This window comes from Myotis yumanensis, unplaced genomic scaffold (assembly GCF_028538775.1).
Source record: "Myotis yumanensis isolate MYYU_CA2020_CCGP unplaced genomic scaffold, mMyoYum1.0.hap1 SCAF_10, whole genome shotgun sequence".
Classification (NCBI taxonomy): Eukaryota; Metazoa; Chordata; class Mammalia; order Chiroptera; family Vespertilionidae; genus Myotis; species Myotis yumanensis.
Window position 1 is genome coordinate 18,138,258 of NW_027223761.1, and position 19,926 is coordinate 18,158,183.

The 19,926-nt window shown below is 37.6% G+C and overlaps 1 protein-coding gene and 2 pseudogenes across 1 annotated transcript; 1 reads left to right on the forward strand and 2 right to left on the reverse strand.

Moving 5' to 3' along the window:
- Nucleotides 1–4,079: 4,079 nt before the first annotated feature.
- LOC139017894 (interferon-inducible double-stranded RNA-dependent protein kinase activator A pseudogene) lies at nucleotides 4,080–4,945 on the reverse strand (annotated as a pseudogene).
- A 4,217-nt stretch (nucleotides 4,946–9,162) lies between these two features.
- LOC139017690 (olfactory receptor 4P4-like) lies at nucleotides 9,163–10,101 on the forward strand. The gene has a single exon (XM_070426293.1). The coding sequence runs from the start codon at nucleotides 9,163–9,165 to the stop codon at nucleotides 10,099–10,101; it is 939 nt and encodes a 312-aa protein (XP_070282394.1).
- A 3,036-nt stretch (nucleotides 10,102–13,137) lies between these two features.
- Nucleotides 13,138–19,216, reverse strand: LOC139017691 (N-acylethanolamine-hydrolyzing acid amidase pseudogene; annotated as a pseudogene).
- Between the last annotated feature and the right edge of the window lie 710 nt (nucleotides 19,217–19,926).

Genomic DNA, 19,926 nt, shown 5'->3' on the forward strand with positions numbered 1-19,926 from the left:
TACGTCAAAACATTGAGCTGTACACATTAAATATATGCAATTAAAAATTAAATTTATTGCAGTGACATTGGTTAACAAAATTATATAGGTTTCAAGTACAATTCTATGATACATCTGTATATTGCACTGTGTGCCCACCACCCAAAGTCAAACCTTCTTCTGTCACCATAAATATATGCAATTTTTGTATGTCAAAAATATCTCAATAAAACTGTTAAGAAAGTGGTGGAGCTATCATTTGGCTTCAGGCAGTCCACCTCCAGGTGTCATACTTTTAATCATTATATTCCACCACCTACCTTGAAGCTAACATAAGTGCAGTTTATGATCACTACATCAACTTCTTAATGTTTCCTGCTTTAGGTCATTTACAAATATGTTTAAAATATGACGTTTGGGAGACACCTGAACTGGTTTAAAATCTTCCCTCTGGTCCTTCTAAGCAGAGCAACCTCAAGACATTTGTTTATTTTTCTGATCTTAGATTTTTCTTCCCCATTTTTCCAATAGGGATACATAACTTCATACTATTTTTGTGAGACACAATATGATAACAACAAAAAAAGCCTTGGACACATACCAGAAGCTATCCCAGAAAATTTAAAACTTTTGCTTAAGTTTCCCAGTTTTAATTAGACTAAAAGTACTTTTGAACCACATAAACCCTTCTGATTTTTTTCCATGTAGCTTCTTCTAATCCTGTTTTCCAGCCTTCATTATTCTTTCATTTCCATGTTAGCTTATTTCTTTTTTTAATAACTCATATCTTCAATTATTCATCTGAAATGCAAATCACTGTGTGTGTGTGTTCTGGTGTTAGAGAGAAGTAGACTAGATAAACTTACGATGGATCATATGGATCATGACATTCCCATTCTGTGTTAATTGCATAACCCTCCTCATACACCATTTACCTTAATATGCTTTCACATTCCTTGAACCTGGTAGTCCAGTTATAAAATATTTTCTAGTAAATATTTGAGCATTAAAGAAATTATATAGAAACATCCAATAGTGTCTTCCTTAGTAAAACCTAAACACACACACACACACACACACACACACGCACACACACACACACACACACATTTAGAGACAGGGAGAAAGGAAGAGGAGGGAGGGAGAGAGATAATGTAATTCTACAGAGAAAATTGCACTTGCATACTATTTATAATCCAGATTCTTTTCTAGCAGCAGGTCTGATAACTTGGATCTAATGGAAATCCACCTGGTGAGCTTAGGTAAATAAAAAACAACTTGCAAGGAATAGTCAATGCTCAAAGAAATTCAGTTTTAGAATGTATTTTCTATTAAGTATTTAATCATGTGAGCCTGGACATCTCTAAACATAATATAGTGCTAGAAATATAGATTGTGATTTGACTTGTTTGGATATTAAAAGTATTCCTTGCCTTCAAATTGTTTCTCTGAACACCTGACCTCTCATTGTTCATGTGAATATTGGTTGAGTAACCCGTGTCAATTGTCTCTGAAATAATATAGTTTTTTTTCTATGAATGGCTAATGAACTATGCTGAGGGAACTGTGAATTCAAGAAGCTGAAATGATAGATTCTGAGCAGCGGTTGAATGATCAGAATTTTAATGAGGAAAGAGAGACAATACTGAGAGGAAGGAATAGAGATAAAATGACAGCTGAACTAGAAGAGCACTGGTGGTGAATTATTTCTCCTTCTTTTCCATGATCCTGCCTGAATGTGTGATACCAGTGGAATATATTTTGTCTTTATTGTGTAGATAGAAGTTTGGTTGCAGTTAAAGGTAAATATAGGGATCTTTTCTGAATTTTATAGACTAATATGTTTTGAGATTATGAAAGCAATAAATTCAAGAAGTTCCCTATTGAGGGTGTGACAGGATGTTGTAAAGGGACAGGGAGACAGTGACAGGTAATTGATGCTTAGCTGGATAGCCAATTTCAAATAAGAAGAAATCATTATCAAAACTTTTGGTAAAAAATGACAAAGCATTGATTAAGAATAAAAGTGGTTCACAGGTTACCAAGAAAGTGAGAAAACCCAAATGAAAGGACAAATAAGCTTCAAGCCATAAGCACTACCATGATCACTATTCCCTTCTCTTCCCCAAAAAAGTTGGCCCAAGAATTAATTTAACCAAAGACTCCAGGCAAGGCCACTATAAAATAAAAAAGAAGCATCTCAAAACTTGAATCTCTATTTACCTTATCTCTATTTACTTGCTCTTGTTGTTGTAATAATGGTGATGATAATTTCAATTATTGAATATTTTACTTATATACTCTTTTATGTCATTGAAGTTATTTATTTTAATAATTCAATACACATTTACTGGTTATTGACTAAATGAATGGTAGCCTACTGATTATTGGTTAAGTGAATGATAACCTGTAGTTGACAAGTGATAGAACAAAGGCAAAATAATTGAAATGTTTATTGAGCCCCTCCCATGAACTGGGTGAGATACACTTTATCTAGTTAATTCTCACAACAGTGTTGGGAGATAGATGTACTCCCAACAGCAATATGATGATCTGAGGAAAAACAGTACTTTCCAAAAATCACACAGATAAGGGAGAGGTGGCTAGAATTCAAAATTAAATTTGTGAAAGTGCTTCTTACTATTTCAAAGCAGAATGTAAGATAGTATCTGTATTTCAGGAATTTAGGATCCTGCAACTTGTCGAAAGTAAACTTGTCAACTTCAGCAGCACATAAAAAGTTCCTCTGTCACCCCTTCTCAAGCAAAGCATTGACTGTAATGTTTGATTTTGTGTGTCATTTCTAAATCTCATAGATTCCATCAGCACTCTAGAGTCAATTATTGCCTAGTTGTTATTAAACTCTTTTTAATGGCTTCAACTTTGTATTGGTATATTGTATTTATAAACTTTGTACCATAGGCAGGGGGTAGCATGTTATAGTTTAAGGATGTATATAGTTTACTTTAGCACAGATTAAAAATTGACATATTGGGGTCAGTGAGACCCTCTGTTTTAAATACCAATAGTATCACCTATTCATTCAGTATCAGGAACTGTGAAAAGTACATACCATTTTGCTAAGTGTATTGCTAAGTGAGATTTATGTGGTTTTTAGATATTGATACTATTATGTCTTAGGTCAATGGTGTTGGCCTAATTAACATCTCTATAACTCACTTTCCTCTTCTGTGAAATGGGTTTACAATTAATATTTATTTCTTAGTGTTATTACGAGGATTAAAAAAGTTTATGCCTATAACATGTTTAGAAGAGTGTTAGGCACACAGGAATGCTCAAATTGTAAGCTAATATAAGAATTATTAGACCTTTTGATAGTGTAGTTAAAAAATATACTGAGGCCATATGATTATTCATAACAAAGCTAGAATATAAACCCAAGCAATTTCATTTCATTTCCTCATGTTCAAGTTTTTTCAAATCTTTACTTTTAACAATTTTAGAGTCCAAGGGTTATGTGAAATCTTAACTGAAACATATCCTATAAATCATCAAGACTAGCTTGCTCATTTTTTTTCAAGTCAATAACACTTTAATAAGTAGAACCCATTATAACAACATCTCTTTATTACATGGATTCAAATATTAGTACACAGCAGACCAATCATGTTCCCTGATATTTAAGTCATTTAGTCAAAGCCTCTTAGTGCATCCTCAAACACTGTCATTCCAAGGGGCTTCCTTAGAATTCCCTTTGCAAAGTCTTGCACAAAGACGAGGCTAAGCACCAGGAAGAAAGACTGCTGTTAGCAGTTTTATTTCATCATTTCATCACCATCATCAAAAAGCATGCAGTTTCTTCCTTCTATGTACATGGCATTGTCTAATGGGTGCTACCCCCTGCCTATGGTACAAAGTTTATAAATACAATATACCAATACAAAGTTGAAGCCATTAAAAAGAGTTTAATAACAACTAGGCAATAATTGACTCTAGAGTGCTGATGGAATCTATGAGATTTAGAAATGACACACAAACTCAAACATTACAGTCAACGCTTTGCTTGAGAAGGGGTGACAGAGGAACTTTTTATGTGCTGCTGAAGTTGACAAGTTTACTTTCGACAAGTTGCTCCAAGTTTACTTCCTTTCTGTTATTATCTTTAAATACTGCAAAGCATTGTGGGTGGCATCACTGTGCATAGCCACAGGAGATCCGAGAGCCATGGCAGACTACGATTGGACTGGGGGAGAGTTCAGTGAGACACTGATACTGTCCGTTGGCACTCAGTTCTTCTATATCCAAACACGTTATATTGAAACCTTGTTCCTTGGTGATTTCACTAAGCAGTTGGTTGTAATCTATATTTGGACTACTGAGGAGGCTTCTTTTCAGTAGGTTGATCTTTTCACCCTGAGAATTCTTTAAAGAATGCCAAGTACGTCCTGAAGAATGTCCTGCTGCATTTGCTAAAGAAATGTAATTTTCTGGATAAATATTACAGGATTTGTTAAGAAAAGTTTCAGCAGCATTTTTCTTGGCTTGTTTTTTTGATGTCCCCTTCCCAGTTTCCATAAATGACTCTTGCTTGCAAACTGTCATATATTCTTTCTTATGAGCAGGTCCTCCCTCCTAGGAAAGGGTATATTTAGTAATGGTGAATAGCCATGATGAATAGCCAATTCCTGTAATCAACCAGTAGGATTAAGCTGATTCTTTGATTATTTGGAAGGGTCAGACATTATGGGGTCAGACACTGCCAAGGGAATACTTGCATTGGCTTTCAAAATGTTTATGGAAGCCCCTGCAGCCCTATGTTTTGCCAGCTTCTTACTTGTACCTTCACCTGTGCAGGTTATGTCACCAACGGTTACTCTGAAGGTGAAACGGGGCACGTGGATTTGCATATTGGATCTTTCACACTCATACACGGGAAGTTCTTGGTCTTTATACCATATTCATGTAATACCTGAATCGGTGTTTTATCTGGGTTAGCAGTAATCATCTTCCTCAAACAAAAGGTTTCAAGCTCCTCCTGGATTAATTTATTATCTCAGTTTGTCATCTGCATATCAAAATTAGAATGCCTGAAATGGTTCAAGGACATTAACTTTAGACATTATCTGGCTTTACATAAAATAATTAGAAAAAAAATTAGGTGAAAAAGTGGGATTGTTAACATAAATTTACTCTGTTGCTTTTACTACATTTTTATGTAAGAACTCAGGATCTAGACTCAGAAAACTCTGGGTTCAAGTTCTGGTTTGCTAAGTAGCACTTAGGTATTCAATAGATACTTGATCAGAAAAGCCTCACCTAAATTTTTACCTCTCTAAGGTATTATTACTCTTGCATTGCTTCAAACTAAACTGCAAGTATTCCCTTTGCAGGTTCTGACCCCATAATGACTAAAAGTATTTCTCTCCATTTTAGATAACAAACAGTGTTGAAGGATATAAAGGTAGGAGCTCCCACCTAAAATGGATGACTGCCTCAAGAATAGAAATGGGAGATCTCATACTTTATAGTTGAAGAGTCAGAAATACGGGCGGTAGTTTCTGGGGAATGGGAGGGGAAAACAATTCAGGTGGTTATTTCCATGCACAGGATTTAAATAATGTTTTTTTTTTTTTATGTCCATTCATATGAACAAGCAATTACTTTAAGAGTAAAAATCAGAACAGCTTTTAAAACATTATTTTTAAATAATGTTTATTTGTTTTAAGTAAGGAAGTATTTTTTTTTTTAAATTAAATCTTTATTGTTCAGATTATTACATTTGTTCCTCTTTTTTCCCCCCATAACTCCCCTCCTTCCAGCTCCCACCCCACCCTCCACCCTCACTCCCCACCCACTGTGTTCATCCATAGGTGCATGATTTTTGTCCAGTCACTTCCCGCATCTCCCACACCCCTTTTTCCCCCAAGAATAGTCAGTCTATTCCCTTTCTATGTCCCTGATTCTATTATAATCACCAGTTCATTCTGTACATCAGGTTATTTATTCACTTGATTCTTAGATTCATTTGTTGATAGATGCATGTTTGTTGTTCATAATTTGTATCTTTACCTTTTTCTTCTTCTTCCTCTTCTTAAAGGATACCTTTCAGCATTTCATATAATACTGGTTTGGCGGTGATGAACTCCTTTAGCTTTTCCTTATCTGTGAAGCTCTTTATCTGACCTTCAATTCTGAATGATAGCTTTGCTGGATAAAGTAATCTTGGTTGTAGGTTCTTGGTATTCAGCACTTTGAATATTTCTTGCCATTCCCTTCTGGCCTGCAAAGTTTCTGTTGAGAAATCAGCTGACAGTCGTATGGGTATTCCCTTGTAGGTAATTGAGCCTCTTTCTCTTGCTGCTTTTAAGATTTTCTCTTTGTCTTTTGCTCTTGGCATTTTAATGATGATGTGTCTTGGTGTGGTCCTCTTTGGATTCCTTTTGTTTGGGGTTCTCTGCGCTTCTTGGACCTGTAAGTCCATTTCTTTCACCAGGTGGGGGAAGTTTTCTGCCATTATTTCTTGAAATAGGTTTTCAATATCTTGCTGTCTCTCATCTTCTGGCACTCCAATGACTCTGATATTAGACCGCTTAAAGCTGTCCCAGAGGCTCCTTACACTATCTTCACACTTTCGGATTCTTTTTTCATTTTGCTTTTCCAATTGGGTGTTTTTTGTCGAATCTTTGGTTTGATTATTGTACTCCTCTGGTCTGCTATTGGGTATAATATTCTTTATTTCAGTCCGTGTATGCTTACTTTCTAATTTCTTTATCGTAGCATCGAGGGTCTCATTAGTTTTCGTGAGGTTCTGCACAAATTTATGGCAAGCCCTCAAAATTGCGATTCTTAGCTCCATATCCTCCATTTCTGTCATGTTTTTTTGTCTCCGCATCTTTTATGCTTTCTTGGTGCACCCCCTTGTGGTCTCTGTGCGCAGTCTTGTTCTAGCCAAGCTTTAATTGTTGTAGTTAACACTAGAGGGATTTGACCCTCAGGCCGACTGGCTATAGGAATCAGCTGTGCGGAAAACGTCTGTCTTCTGGGGAGGCGCTAATCCAGCCTTTGCCTGAGGCGATCGGCAAATGGCTGTGCGCAGAGTTTGGGCGGGGCGGGCTCAACAGGGCGGGCGGAGGGAGCAGTTATGGCCACGCTCAGTCCCGTTCCCAGAGGCTCTGCTTCTCAGAACCCCGGCAGCCGCTGCAAACCTCGGAGAGAAAGCTGCCCTCAGGTTCCAACTGATGCCGGGTAATCCCGCTTCTCCCGTTTGAGTCTGGGTCCCTAGAGACTCGCCCGGATCTGGAGCCCAGAGTCTGAGACTCACTCCCGACAGAAAACGACAACCGCGCCCTCAGCCACCAGCCCGCTTTCACGCGCACCTCGGTACCTTTGTATTTTCCACACTGCGCCGCCTCTGAGCCTCGATTTGCTGTTCTCTTTCCTTCTAGTTGTAGAGTCTCTCTTCAGCCAGCCTTCCTGTGGTTCTGGGTGATGTCCGTTCAGTCTTTTAGTTGTATTTTTGAAATGGTTGTTTGCGGCAGCGGTCTCCGGTGTTTACCTACGCCGCCATCTTGGTCGACCTCTGTGTTATCTTAAGTAAGGAAGTATTTACATACTATAATTGGAGGCATGAACCCTTATTTTTCAATGGCGTCACTATAAGCTAATTCTAAATCTTAAAATTGCACCATAGAAATAAATTCGTTTTAAAGACCCATTACAAAGGCATTTTTAATTGAAAGGTGACACAATAACTTAAATCTATAAAATAGTAAGGAGGAGAGAATTTGAAACTTAATTGACAAGATTAGGGCAGACGGTATAGCACACATTTTAAGAAAAAGGGGTGAGTATTAATGATACAATTTTGGGTCAAATTTATAGTAAAGAGAATTGGACCATGTGGTCACCAGATTACTGACTTAGTAACACTAACATTGAGATAAAGTCAGCAATGAATACTGCTATGGTTAATAAATCAATGGTCATTTATTGATTTGAGATTCATTTTTGTGACAAAGGTCAGGCATGTGTCCTCATTTCACAAACGAGCTAACTTAAATTCAAAGAAATGAAGTGACTGGGACCCAAATTCACACACTGCTATAATTAGTAATAGAACCTAGGTCCCATCTGTTTGTCTTCATATAAAACTTTCCCACAAACTTTTTAAATGAATTATGCAGTGTCAAGATTCTTTATGAATTTTGGCGAAAGGTATTGATTGAACAAATATAGAACAAAAATTCATACTTCTATTTAAACCACTGAGAAGAAATTGACTTGTAAAATTTGATACACCGAGTCTAGAGCAAAACCATGAAGGGATGACTGCTGTATGCTTCTCTTTAGAAATTTTAACTATTGCTTTATTCTGTGGTTCTTTTAAGTATATGATTATTATTGACATCCCTATAGAAAAAGCTACGTTTCTATTATACAATATCAGCATTTTACCTTCACGAGTCACTAAGATAAAAGTAAACAAGCAATCAAAAAATGATTCAAACCAATTGCATGGGACCCGTGTAGAGTTTTTGTCTTCCACTATGTAAATGTAGATGTACCACTATGTGAATCTTTGCTTCTATACATTAAACAAAAACTCTGTGTGACTAATACTTGCATCTTTAACAAACATGAGTTTGAAAAGATCCAGAGTAATGTCTTTCCAAGGACTTAGATATAGTACTTTAGAATTGGAAAATATTTGGCAACTAATAATAATTTTAAAACATTTTAAATTGATTGCATGCATTCTTATTTTTAAAAGATTTTAATTGATTTTTAGAGAGTAAAGAAGGTAGAGAAACATCGACGTGATAATGAGACATCTGTCAGCTGCCTCCTGCATGCCCCCTACCTGGGATCAAGCCTGCAACCTGGGCATTTGCCCAGACAGAGAATCAAACCAGTACACAGATGATGCCCAAACAACTGATCTACACCAGCCAGGACTGAATGCATTCATTTTTATTAATATCAAGATTGAACATAATGTCCTGAAAGTCTGACTTATGGAGATCATCATGAGACTAATTTTAAAATTATTAAATATCAGCTATTTATTTTCTAAAACACTGGGAGCATTTCCATTCCTTAAACATACTAGTAGTTTCATGATATTAGTGTTATCATCAATTTTATCCATGAACATTTCCAACATTGACTTATGACATGCATTCTTTTCAGGGAATTATTAATGCATTTTCTCTGCACTGGGCCATGGAAAATAGAAATAATGTCACTGTGTTTATTCTCCTGGGACTCTCTCAAAACAAGAACATTGAAATCCTCTACTTTGTATTGTTTTTACTTTGTTATATTGTTATTTGGATGGGAAATTTGCTTATAATGATTTCTATCACATGGAGTCCGCTAGTTGACCAACCCATGTATTTCTTCCTTAATTGCCTCTCTCTCTCTGACCTTTGCTATACATCAACAGTGGTGCCCAAGCTACTGACTGATTTACTGGCAGAAAGGAAGACCATTTCCTATAATAACTGCATGACACAGCTTTTTATCCTTCACTTCCTTGGAGGCACTGAGATCTTTATCCTCACCGGGATGGCCTACGACCGCTATGTGGCCATCTGCAAGCCCCTGCGCTACATGATCATCATGAGCAGGCAAAAGTGTAACAGGATCGTCGTAGCTTGTTGCACTGGGGCATTTGTCCACTCTGCCGGTCAGTTTCTTCTCACCATCTTTTTACCGTTCTGTGGCCCCAATGAGATAGATCACTATTTCTGCGACGTGTATCCTTTGCTGAAATTGGCTTGCACTGACACCTATGGAATTGGTCTCTTGGTAATTGTTAATTCAGGTCTGATCGCTTTGGTGACTTTTGTGATTTTGATGGCGTCTTACTTTATGATATTGTACACCATCAGGGCTTCCCCTGCAGAGAGCCGTGCCAAAGCTCTTTCCACTTGCGGTTCTCACATCACAGTGGTGGTCCTGTTCTTTGTGCCTGTCCTCTTCATTTACATTAGACCAGCCACAACTTTTCCAGAAGATAAAGTGTTTGCTCTTTTCTACACCATCATTGCTCCCATGTTCAACCCTCTAATCTATACACTCAGAAACATGGAGATGAAGAATGCTTTGAGGAAAGTGTGGTGCCAGAAACCATTTTTGATTGGCAGGCAGGTCATCTGAAGGGTACTTTCCCTTCCCATTACATACCCTGTTCAAATGAAATTTCTTTCACTTAAGATCATTAAACCAGGAACTATGCTGTAAGAAAAATAACCATGACACTGCTGTCATTTCATTAATATTGTAATTTATTATAACATACTTTCTTCTTTATTTATTGATCTGTATTTCTTATTTATGTCTTCAAATAATTTGAGTCATCATTTCCTTATTTAAGTTATGTTATGCTTTTCTTTGATATTTTTTTCTCTTGCGATATCTGTAAGTTGCCAACTGGTGATCACTTTTTGAATCTCCCTGTACTCTGGTTCCATGCATGAGTGTCCAGATGAACTCTCATATTGATCATCCTAGATCCAGAGGGTCCATATGACTTTGTTACCCTCCTGCATTCTCATCAAAAAGAAGCATCAGAAATTTAGAATTATTTTTACTACTTAGCTTATGATTTCCACATTCATTGTAACAATTTAAAAATAAAAAATTAGTCATGTGGGCACTAAACAATAAAAATGTTATTTATGTAAAAATAATGGTTATATAAAAATTGGAAGAGTTTTTCTAAAATGATTTTAATAAAAGCATTTTAAAATCACAAAATTTGAATAATCACAGAAAATTTTGCTATCAAACTCTTTTTAATGTAGTAATGAAATGGTGGCATTGGTTATAAGTAAAGTAGCCATATAATTTATTGTCCAAACTAAGCCACTTTTGAGTGTATAACAGGGGTCTATTCATTATTAGACACAAATGTGATTATGCCAGACGGGTAAAATGTCTGGCTACTTTTAAATGTCTGAGAAGAATGGATACCCCAGTGAAAAGGTATTTGGAGCCAGTGGATTGTAAAAACAAATGTAAATGCTGGTATTGAAATGACCTGATCTAGAGTACGATTAAATTTTTTTTTCTATTACCATCAAAATGAGAATGACAAATTTCCAGTTTCTAGGGAACTTCCATGCATTTAGATAGTTATAGAGTTCTATATAATTGAATTTTTCAAATAATTGATTAAATAACAATTTTGTTGATTATTTAATAAAAGAGGACTCATTAGACATCATTAAAATAACATGGTGGAATGGAGTAAGACATTATATTGCATAAGTTAGGGAGAAAAAATGGATATAGGCTGAATATATAAATGAATCCTATATAATAAAAAGGTAATATGCAAATAGTCCAAACAGCAGAACAACCGAACAACCAAGCAAAGCGCAATATGCTAATGATATGCTAAGGCTGCTCAACTGCTCACTATGATGTGCACTGACCACCAGGGGACAGATGCTCTGACCAGTAGGTTAGCTTGCTGCTGGGGTCAGGCCAATTGGGACTGAGCAAGATGGGCTGGACACGCCCTGGAGCCCTCCTGTGGTCCTTCCCAGGCCTGATCATGCACCGGTGGGGTCCCTCAGCCTGGCCTGCACCTTCTCGCAATCCAGGACTCCTCGGGGGATGTCGGAGACCCGGTTTCAGCCCGATCCCACAGGGCTCATGACTGGTGAGCGCTGCTGCTACAGCAGCGCAAGCCTCTCCCCATCAGGGCTGATTGGGCCTGAGCCTGCGGCAGGCTGGGATGAGTGGGAATCGCAGGTAGGAGCTGCAGGCAGCGTTGGACTGTTGGTTTCAGCTCGATCCCTGCAGGCCACCCAGAGGGAATCCACCTGTACACAAATTAATGCACTGGGCCTCTAGTATATAAATAAAATGATAAAATAATGTCATGTGTATAATGAAAAATTGTAGAGAAGTTCAAATAGAGAAATATTATTGGAGACTTGTCCTTAAAAGTAACATGTTTGTAGATGTATTAAAAATTCAAGAAAATTGTTATTTGAGCAGTTGATAACTGAATTTAGAGTGAAATTATAATGCAGTCTACACCATGATATGTGTCAATTTGCATTAATTTATTAAAGGTTACTTTGAAGCAATGAAAAAATTATTAACAAATGTTTTATTTTTAATACTTTATTTTGGTTAAACCTTTAAATTTATCATCCAATAAAATACATTTTATTATTAGTTATTGAGTAATTATAAAGTTACACTAATAACTGAGATGACAATTATAGCCAAGTGTTCTCTCATCATGCTCAAAATAAAAAAATATGAAGTTGGTACAGTTGAACACAAAAATGTAGGTGAATAATATCATCCTAGTTGAGGGGCCCTAGTAAGGCAATTTTGCTTTCTTCCTCTATAAAAAAAGCTAGTAGTAACTACCTCATGAGGTAATTGTGAGGATAAATGAAAAAGAGTATTGCTCTTCAAATAGAAACTGCTGAAAATAATTTTATTATTGTTGTTATTATTTTTAATGTGTAAATTAATTTTGCGAAACATTTGAACTGAGAATTTTAACATAATATTTCACATTATACAAACATTTTAATCATGTTAGAAATATAAGCATAAGGTTTTTCTAACTTATATCCATACATGTTTAAGTAACATTGTAATAAAATATGATTTCAATCAACATTTTGTATTTGTGAACATTTTTTTCTTAAAAAGCTCTAAGAACTGTAGTTTTGAAATAATGATTTAACTATCTGCTTTATTTAACAATCGAGTAAACTGAAACTCTGAGAATTAAAATTTGTCTAATCATCAAACAACCTAGAGAGGAAATTAGTCAGGTAAAAAAATATGAACACTTCAAATAAATTGATGAAACTATCAAAGTTTTATTTCAAACTTGCCAGCAAGGAGGAAGTCCTCATAAAAACTAGATCAAGGATATTACTCTTGATAGTAACAGGTATAGAAGAAAATGTAGAAAGTAGAGTTGGAAGAGATTTTTCGATTAGATAAATATAAGAAAGAATGACTAAAAATTTTAAACAAGGGGGGCAGGGGCACTACAAAGGGTCAATGGGGAAAAAAGGGGACATATGTAATACTTTCAACAATAAAGATCTTAAGAATAAAACATTAATAAAGGAAAACATTTTTTAAGCAAAACATATGTTTGGGTGAGTGATTTCAACTCCCCAGAGATGCTCTTAATTGCATTAAATTCCATCAAAGGATTTCGCAAATGATTTTCTCCCCAGAAAAGTCTCTAAGGATTGTCAAATATCTTTCCTCAAATATGAGGAATTTTTCTTCTTAGGAAACTTCTTTGACTGATGAAATCCTTGAAGATGCTTCACTAAGAAAATTTTTCCTTATATTTCTTATTTTAATTTATATGATGAATGATTAATGTTCAAAAATACTATTTACATGTTCATCATTTTGCTGGCATTACTAATGCTTTACTCATTGGTTAAAATATAGTCAATTTTTACAACTGCTCATATGAAATTGAAAAAAATAGTATTCCTTATTATTGGTGTTCTTTGAGATATATGTGGTTACATTGCTTGGGAATGTATCCCTAGTTACTAAGTATTTGAATTTTTTCTTTTGCCTTGATTGGGAATTTCTGTGTATGTCTCTTCCCATCTCGTATAGTTTCTGCTTAGTGGCTATTCTTGCTTTGTCATTGGGTATATACATATTAATAACTGCTATAACTTCATTGTGGATTCTAGCTTACTGTAACATAGTGTTTGTTTAATACAGTTAAAGCTTTATGCTTTGCATTCTCCTTTTTTCACATATCATTTCGGCATCCTTTTTTTAAAATTTGACTTGTATAATATCTTTATCCAATTATATATCTGTTAACATGCATATAGAAAAGGGCATGAACAGCACCACGAGTTTTAACAAAATGAGCACACATCTCTAACAAGAACAGAGGTGAAGAAGCAGGACATGACCATAATTCAGAAGCATATCTGGTCATTTTATCAGCCTCCTCTCATGCGAATAAAATTAATATTCAAATTTATACCACCAATATTTTACCTGTTTTTAACTTTATGTAAATAAAGTATATAGGATATGCTCTTTTGTATCTGGCTTCTTTTGATCAACAATATGTTTATAACATTTATTCATCTAGTTCTTTGCAAATTTCTTTTTTCTCTTTGCTGTATAGTATTCACTGTATGAACACACCCCAAGTTTTACACATAAAAGTGTTGATAGCTTTCTAAGGTGTCTTTTTTTTTTGAAAAACATTCTTGTATATTATCATAATTTTGCCATAGAATTTGGTGAACATAAATAAATGTTTCTGTGAGGTATAGGCCTGGGTAAATTTACTGGTAAGTTATGCATGTTTCCATCTATTTTAGTTATTATAAAAATACAGAGTGGGGCAAAAATAGGTTTATAGTTGTGAATACATAAAGCACAGTTTATTCTTATCTTAATATTTATTAATTACTAGAGGCCCGGTGCACAAAAATTTGTGCACTCGGGGGGAAGGGGGGGTCCCTCAGCCTGGCCTGTTCCCTCTCGCAGTCTGGGACCCCTTGGGAGATAACGATCTGCTGGCTTAGGCCTGCTCCTGGGTGGCAGAGGGCAGGCCCAATCCCTAGGTGCAGCCCCTGGTCGGGCTCAGAGCAGGGCTGATTGGGGAGTTGGGGCGCCGCCCCCTGTCATGCACAGAGCAGAGCGGATTGGGAGGTTGCGATGCCACCCTCAGTCATGCTCAGGCTGATTGGGGGGTTGGGGCACCGCCCCCTATCACACTCAAGGCAGGGTCGATGGGGAGGTTGCGGCGCCACCCCCTGTGATGCACAGAGCAGGGCCAATCAGGGGGTTGGGGCGCTGCCCCTGTCACTCACAGAGCAGGGCCGATCAGGGGGTTGAGGAGCTCCCCCCTGTCACTCACAGAGTAGGGCCGATAGGGGAGTTGGGGCACCGCCCCCTGTCACACACAGAGCAGGGCGGATCAGGGGGGTGGGGCGCTGCACCCTGTCATACTCAGGGCAGGGCCAATGGGGAGGTTATGGCTCTACCCTGTCAAACACAGAGCAGGGCCCATGGGGGCGGGGGGGGGGGGGGGTTGGGGTGCCGCACCCTGTCACACACAGAGCAGGGCCGATCAGGGGATTGGGGAGCTCCCCCCTATCAGGCACAGAGCAGGGCTAATCAGGGGGTTGGGGCGCCTTTCCCTGTCATGAACAGAGCAGGGCGGATAGGGAGGTTGTGGCCCCGCCCCTGTCACACACAGAGCCGGAGGGCGATCAGGGGTTTTGGGCGCTGCCCCCTGTCACGCTGATCCCGGTGCCAGGAGCCTCGCTGCTCCACTGATCCCGGTGCCGGGAGGCATATTACCCTTTTACTATATAGGATAGAGGCCTGGTGCATGGGTGGGGGCCGGCTGGTTTGCCCTGAAGGGTGTCCTGGATCAGGGTGGGGGTCCCCACTGGGGTGCCTGGCCAGTCTGGGTGAGGGGCTGAGGGCTGTTTTCCAGGTGGCGAGTGACTAAAGCAGCCAACCGCTCTTTGTTTTCTTCTTCTTTTTTTTATTCTGGGCCAGCTTTAGCTCTGAGGCCTCGCCGCTGAAAACAGATACAATGTTTCAGTCCAGCTGGGTTTCAGTCCGGCTGGTTTCTGGAATTTTGTTTATCTTCTTATTTGCAACATAGTACATAGTTGCTGAGAGTTGTAGCTCAGAGGCCGACAAGTGAGGCGGGGAACGTAGGAGTCTGCAGTCCCTGGAGCAAGCAAGCCTCATGTTCGCTTCCAGCTGCCTGGCTGCCGGCCGCCATCTTGGCTGACAGTTAATTTGCATATACTCACTGATTAGCCAATGAAAAGGGTAGCGGTCGTACGCTAATTACCATGTTTCTCTTTTATTAGTGTAGATTGTATTATTTTTCATACAAACAACTGTAAACCTACTTTTGTCTACCTCTTATATATAAAGCAAACTATCTCTAAAGAAAGATCATGCAGTTACAATAAAATAAGGTTTTAAGTAAATATAACAACTAAAGATAGAGAAGATTATTTCATACTATATAGAAGTTTCCCTAATAAAAAAAGATTACAATTCAAATGTTTGTCCACTCAATGATGGATCTTCAAAATAGGTAAAAAAAATTTCCAGAGCTATTAGAATAGACAAGTCCTTCATCATCATGGGAGACTTTACCATCCTTGTTCAGTTGATGAGTAAAGCAATACATGTCTAAGGGTATAGAAGTTCTAAATGATATAATGAACATATTTGACCTAGTTAATGCTTACAGAATATGACTTCCAAGAAAACCAGCATTCACATGTTTTTCAATACAATAGAAAATTTACCACAATTGATCATTTGCTGGATTTTAAAGCAAGCCACAATGAATTTAAAAAGGCTCAAGTCAGTCAGAATATATTCTATGACAACAATGAAATTAATTTAGAAATTACTAACTTATTTTTTAATTTTAACTTTACTGGATCTCTTTGCTTCTGAGTTTCTCAAATATATAGGACAGTGTTGGATTTAACTTTGCCATTAAATCTATTAATGTAATTAAATGTTCTGTTTCAATTCTGTAATATTTAATGTCATATACATGACACCTTCTATCTATAAATGCATGCATATATAAATGACACATGTGTGTGTCATATAAATAGGTAAATGAATTTTCAATTTTAGTTTGCTTGTTGCTTTTAGAAAGAATTGTATTTTTGAAAAGATTTTTATTTTTATACCAATATCTGTATATATTTTGAATCCACTTTTTATTTGTGCATTTATTTATTATAAGTGAATTGAAGTAAGCTATTAATATGCTTTATTCTCCAAACTATGTGACTGTGTAAGTGACCAAGCTAACACTGCTACACAACAATATTTGTAGCTCAAAATTAATAAATGGAAAAATAAAGGTAAACATTAAAGGTGTCTATGCTTGAATGTGGTCAAGTAATTCACCATCTTTGGAAATTTGTTCCCTTATCCTTTAAATAAAGGGATGTGGAATGAATATATTCAAACTATGAACATTTTGCTTTCCACTGATTCCATTAATTGCTCTCTTTAAAGCAATCAATAGGCTGATTTGTGTCTTGATTTAAATTATGGTGTCACCCTGCCATCTAGTGGAGGTTGTATTTGTATCGGTTGCAAAGGAAAGACAAATTCAGACTTTCTGCTACGATTTTTGCAGAGGGATTTTGTAGTGGACTATTTGAAGAACAATCTAATTATTATGTAATTCTGTTGAGAATAAGACCACAAATATATGAGAGCCTAAGCTGCAATACTGGGGGAAATTAATACCAACATTTTTTTCTCATTACATCAAACTAAAATGAATGAAAACAAGCAAAAAGTTGTCCCTTGATTGAAATAATATTAGAATGGAAATTAAGAAACCCATCCCACATTTTTCTTTACTCTTTAATCCTTTTTGAAATATGTGCCATACAGGAGACCCAGCTTAGATCATGGAAAGATAAAGGAAATTGTCTAATCTCATTATTTGAGAATTATCCTAGATATACTATGTAGAGCACTAGTCATGGGTACACACTTCATACTTTCTATTCTCAAAGGTATTGCTATCTCTATCTCTGTTTCTATCTCTGTTTCTGGCCCTATCTATCTATATATCTATCTATAATCATCTATTTATCCATCCATCACCTATTATCATATTGGATTTGAGAGGCTATTTCAAATTACATTTCTTACTTTTCATAGTATGCTATATTTTTATACTTCTATATGTTTGTAAGAATGGTCTCCTCATTTATACACAAGAATTAATAAAGCCTGAATTAAACCAAATCCTTATTGGCTAGCAAGGTTAGAGTATGCCTATTTAATTACCATAATAATTACTTTTATAGGATGGGCAGTTAAACCAACCTGTCAGGTGTGAATACATTCTGTTTTGTTTTGTTTTTTATCTTGGAAATTTTTATTTGCCAGCATTTTATTAACGAATGATGTGGCTGTATATTGCTTTCAAAAGGCAGTAAGAAAGTAGCTATTTAGAAAGAGGGAGTACATCAGGTTAGAAACATTATACAAAATGAGAATACCACCACATGGAAATACGTGATCAAAGGTTAGACTAACAAACATCAAACAGGCTCTATTCAAATGAGAGCTCTCCATTTTGTTGAGAAGAATCTTCTCTCTCAGACTTCTACATACACTTCATAATGAACAAAGAGCTTATTTCTTTGTAAGTTGAGGTATGGCAACATAGCTATGTAATGGCGAGAAGCTGGGATAGGGTTTGACCTCTGAGACCAATCATTTTGAGGTAGTGGTTCCAGCCAGGATAGAGGAAGCTTGGGGAGGGCAAGGCAAACCATGAAGGGAAGGGAATGCAAGGAGCCTGCTACCCACTTTACCGAATGCAGCTCCAAAGGGATCTCCCTGCCCCACCCCCACCTCACACAGTTGAGAAGTTTAATGAGGAAGGAGCCTGCATTGTTCATAAAATAATACCATCCTTCCACTTTGTTTTGTTTTTTAAAATGCAGCTCTTCAAGAATTTCATTTTTAAAAAATCACCTTTCCTAGCAGGTGAGTTCACTCTTCTGCTTACTTCCTTTTAACCCAGGTTTCTGATCCTCCTCATGCACTTGCCTGGGTTGTCAGCGCTCAATCGGAAACACTGGCAAAACCTGGAAGAGGTTTGCCTGGCCGGTGGGAGTAAGGGCTTTGATGGCAGGTGTTGTTCGGTCATCCTTCTCAGGTGCTGGCTTCCAGTGACCATGATTGTCTCAACCCGGAACCACGCTCCACTGAAAGGATCTAGAGGCCAGATGCCCGCTGGGCCACTTCTGTTCCTGGTGATGACCGCTCCTTCCCCGGGGCCAGGCCACCGACAATGTAATACACATCGGCAGTAAGCGGAGTATGGGCCAGTTTGTCAACAGCTGCTTCAAAGTTTTCCGATTCGCCCAGGGTCTGCCCATTCTTTAAGAATTGCACATCCACGGTCATCGACGTAAGAAATCCCCCAAGGGATAACCCAGATTCCGGCCATGGTAAAAGTGGCCTCTGGAGCCTTGAGCCACAATACTGGTGCAGAGTGCGGTGGGTTGCGGGACAGGCTGAGGTTCAGCACGAAGCACGTGCCTCGGATCTCATGGGTGTAAGGCTGGGGCAGGGAGCCTTCCAGCTCCCCCACCGCCTTTCGCATCACTGCGTGGACCCACTTGGGGACCTTATCCGTGGGGCAGGAGAGTGTAAACTGCGGCCTCCAGAGAGTTAAGAAGATGATTTTCAATAGCCACATTCTGGGTTTTGAGAAGCATGAATATAATTTAAAAAACAATAGGATGTTTTGAGAAGACCAAAAATGAGGCGATCTTATTGAGAGCTCTATGCAAGCATGAGGATCAGTTACAGGAGATGGGAAATGCTGTGAGATATTGTGAAGTTTCATTGTTTCTGTATTCTTTCTCAAGAGCTCACTTCTTCCTTTTACTTACATTGAAGTTTATATCTGTATAGCCCTTTCTCATGTCCTGTCAGTGAAACTGGGCAACCCAGGGGCTATAGGAATTTTTGGGTACTGTGGGAAGTTCCTTTTTTGTTGTTTTCTGTGGTTTTTAAAGTACAGTGGGGCCTTGATTTACGAGTTTAATTCATTCCAAGACCGAGCTCGTTAAGGAGCTCGTTAAGGAGCTCGTTAACTCAAATTACTCTATCAACTCAATGCAAAAAATCAGCGCAGAGACAGCTGGTATCTCAACAAACTCCGTTAGTTGGGAAACTTGTAAGTCAAGGCCCCACTGTAATGGGATGAATTCTTTCTCTTGAGGACACAGAAAACAAGGCCAGCCGTTCACATTTTAGCTTTGAAATGCTTGAAGACATTTCTGAGAGTTACCTTTTGTTTTTCTTCTGTATTAGAGACATCTTCAGGCCCCTGATTAGGTTATTAGATGCTGGATGCTATATCCTCATATATAATACTAATGTTGATTACTTGACATTGCAAGG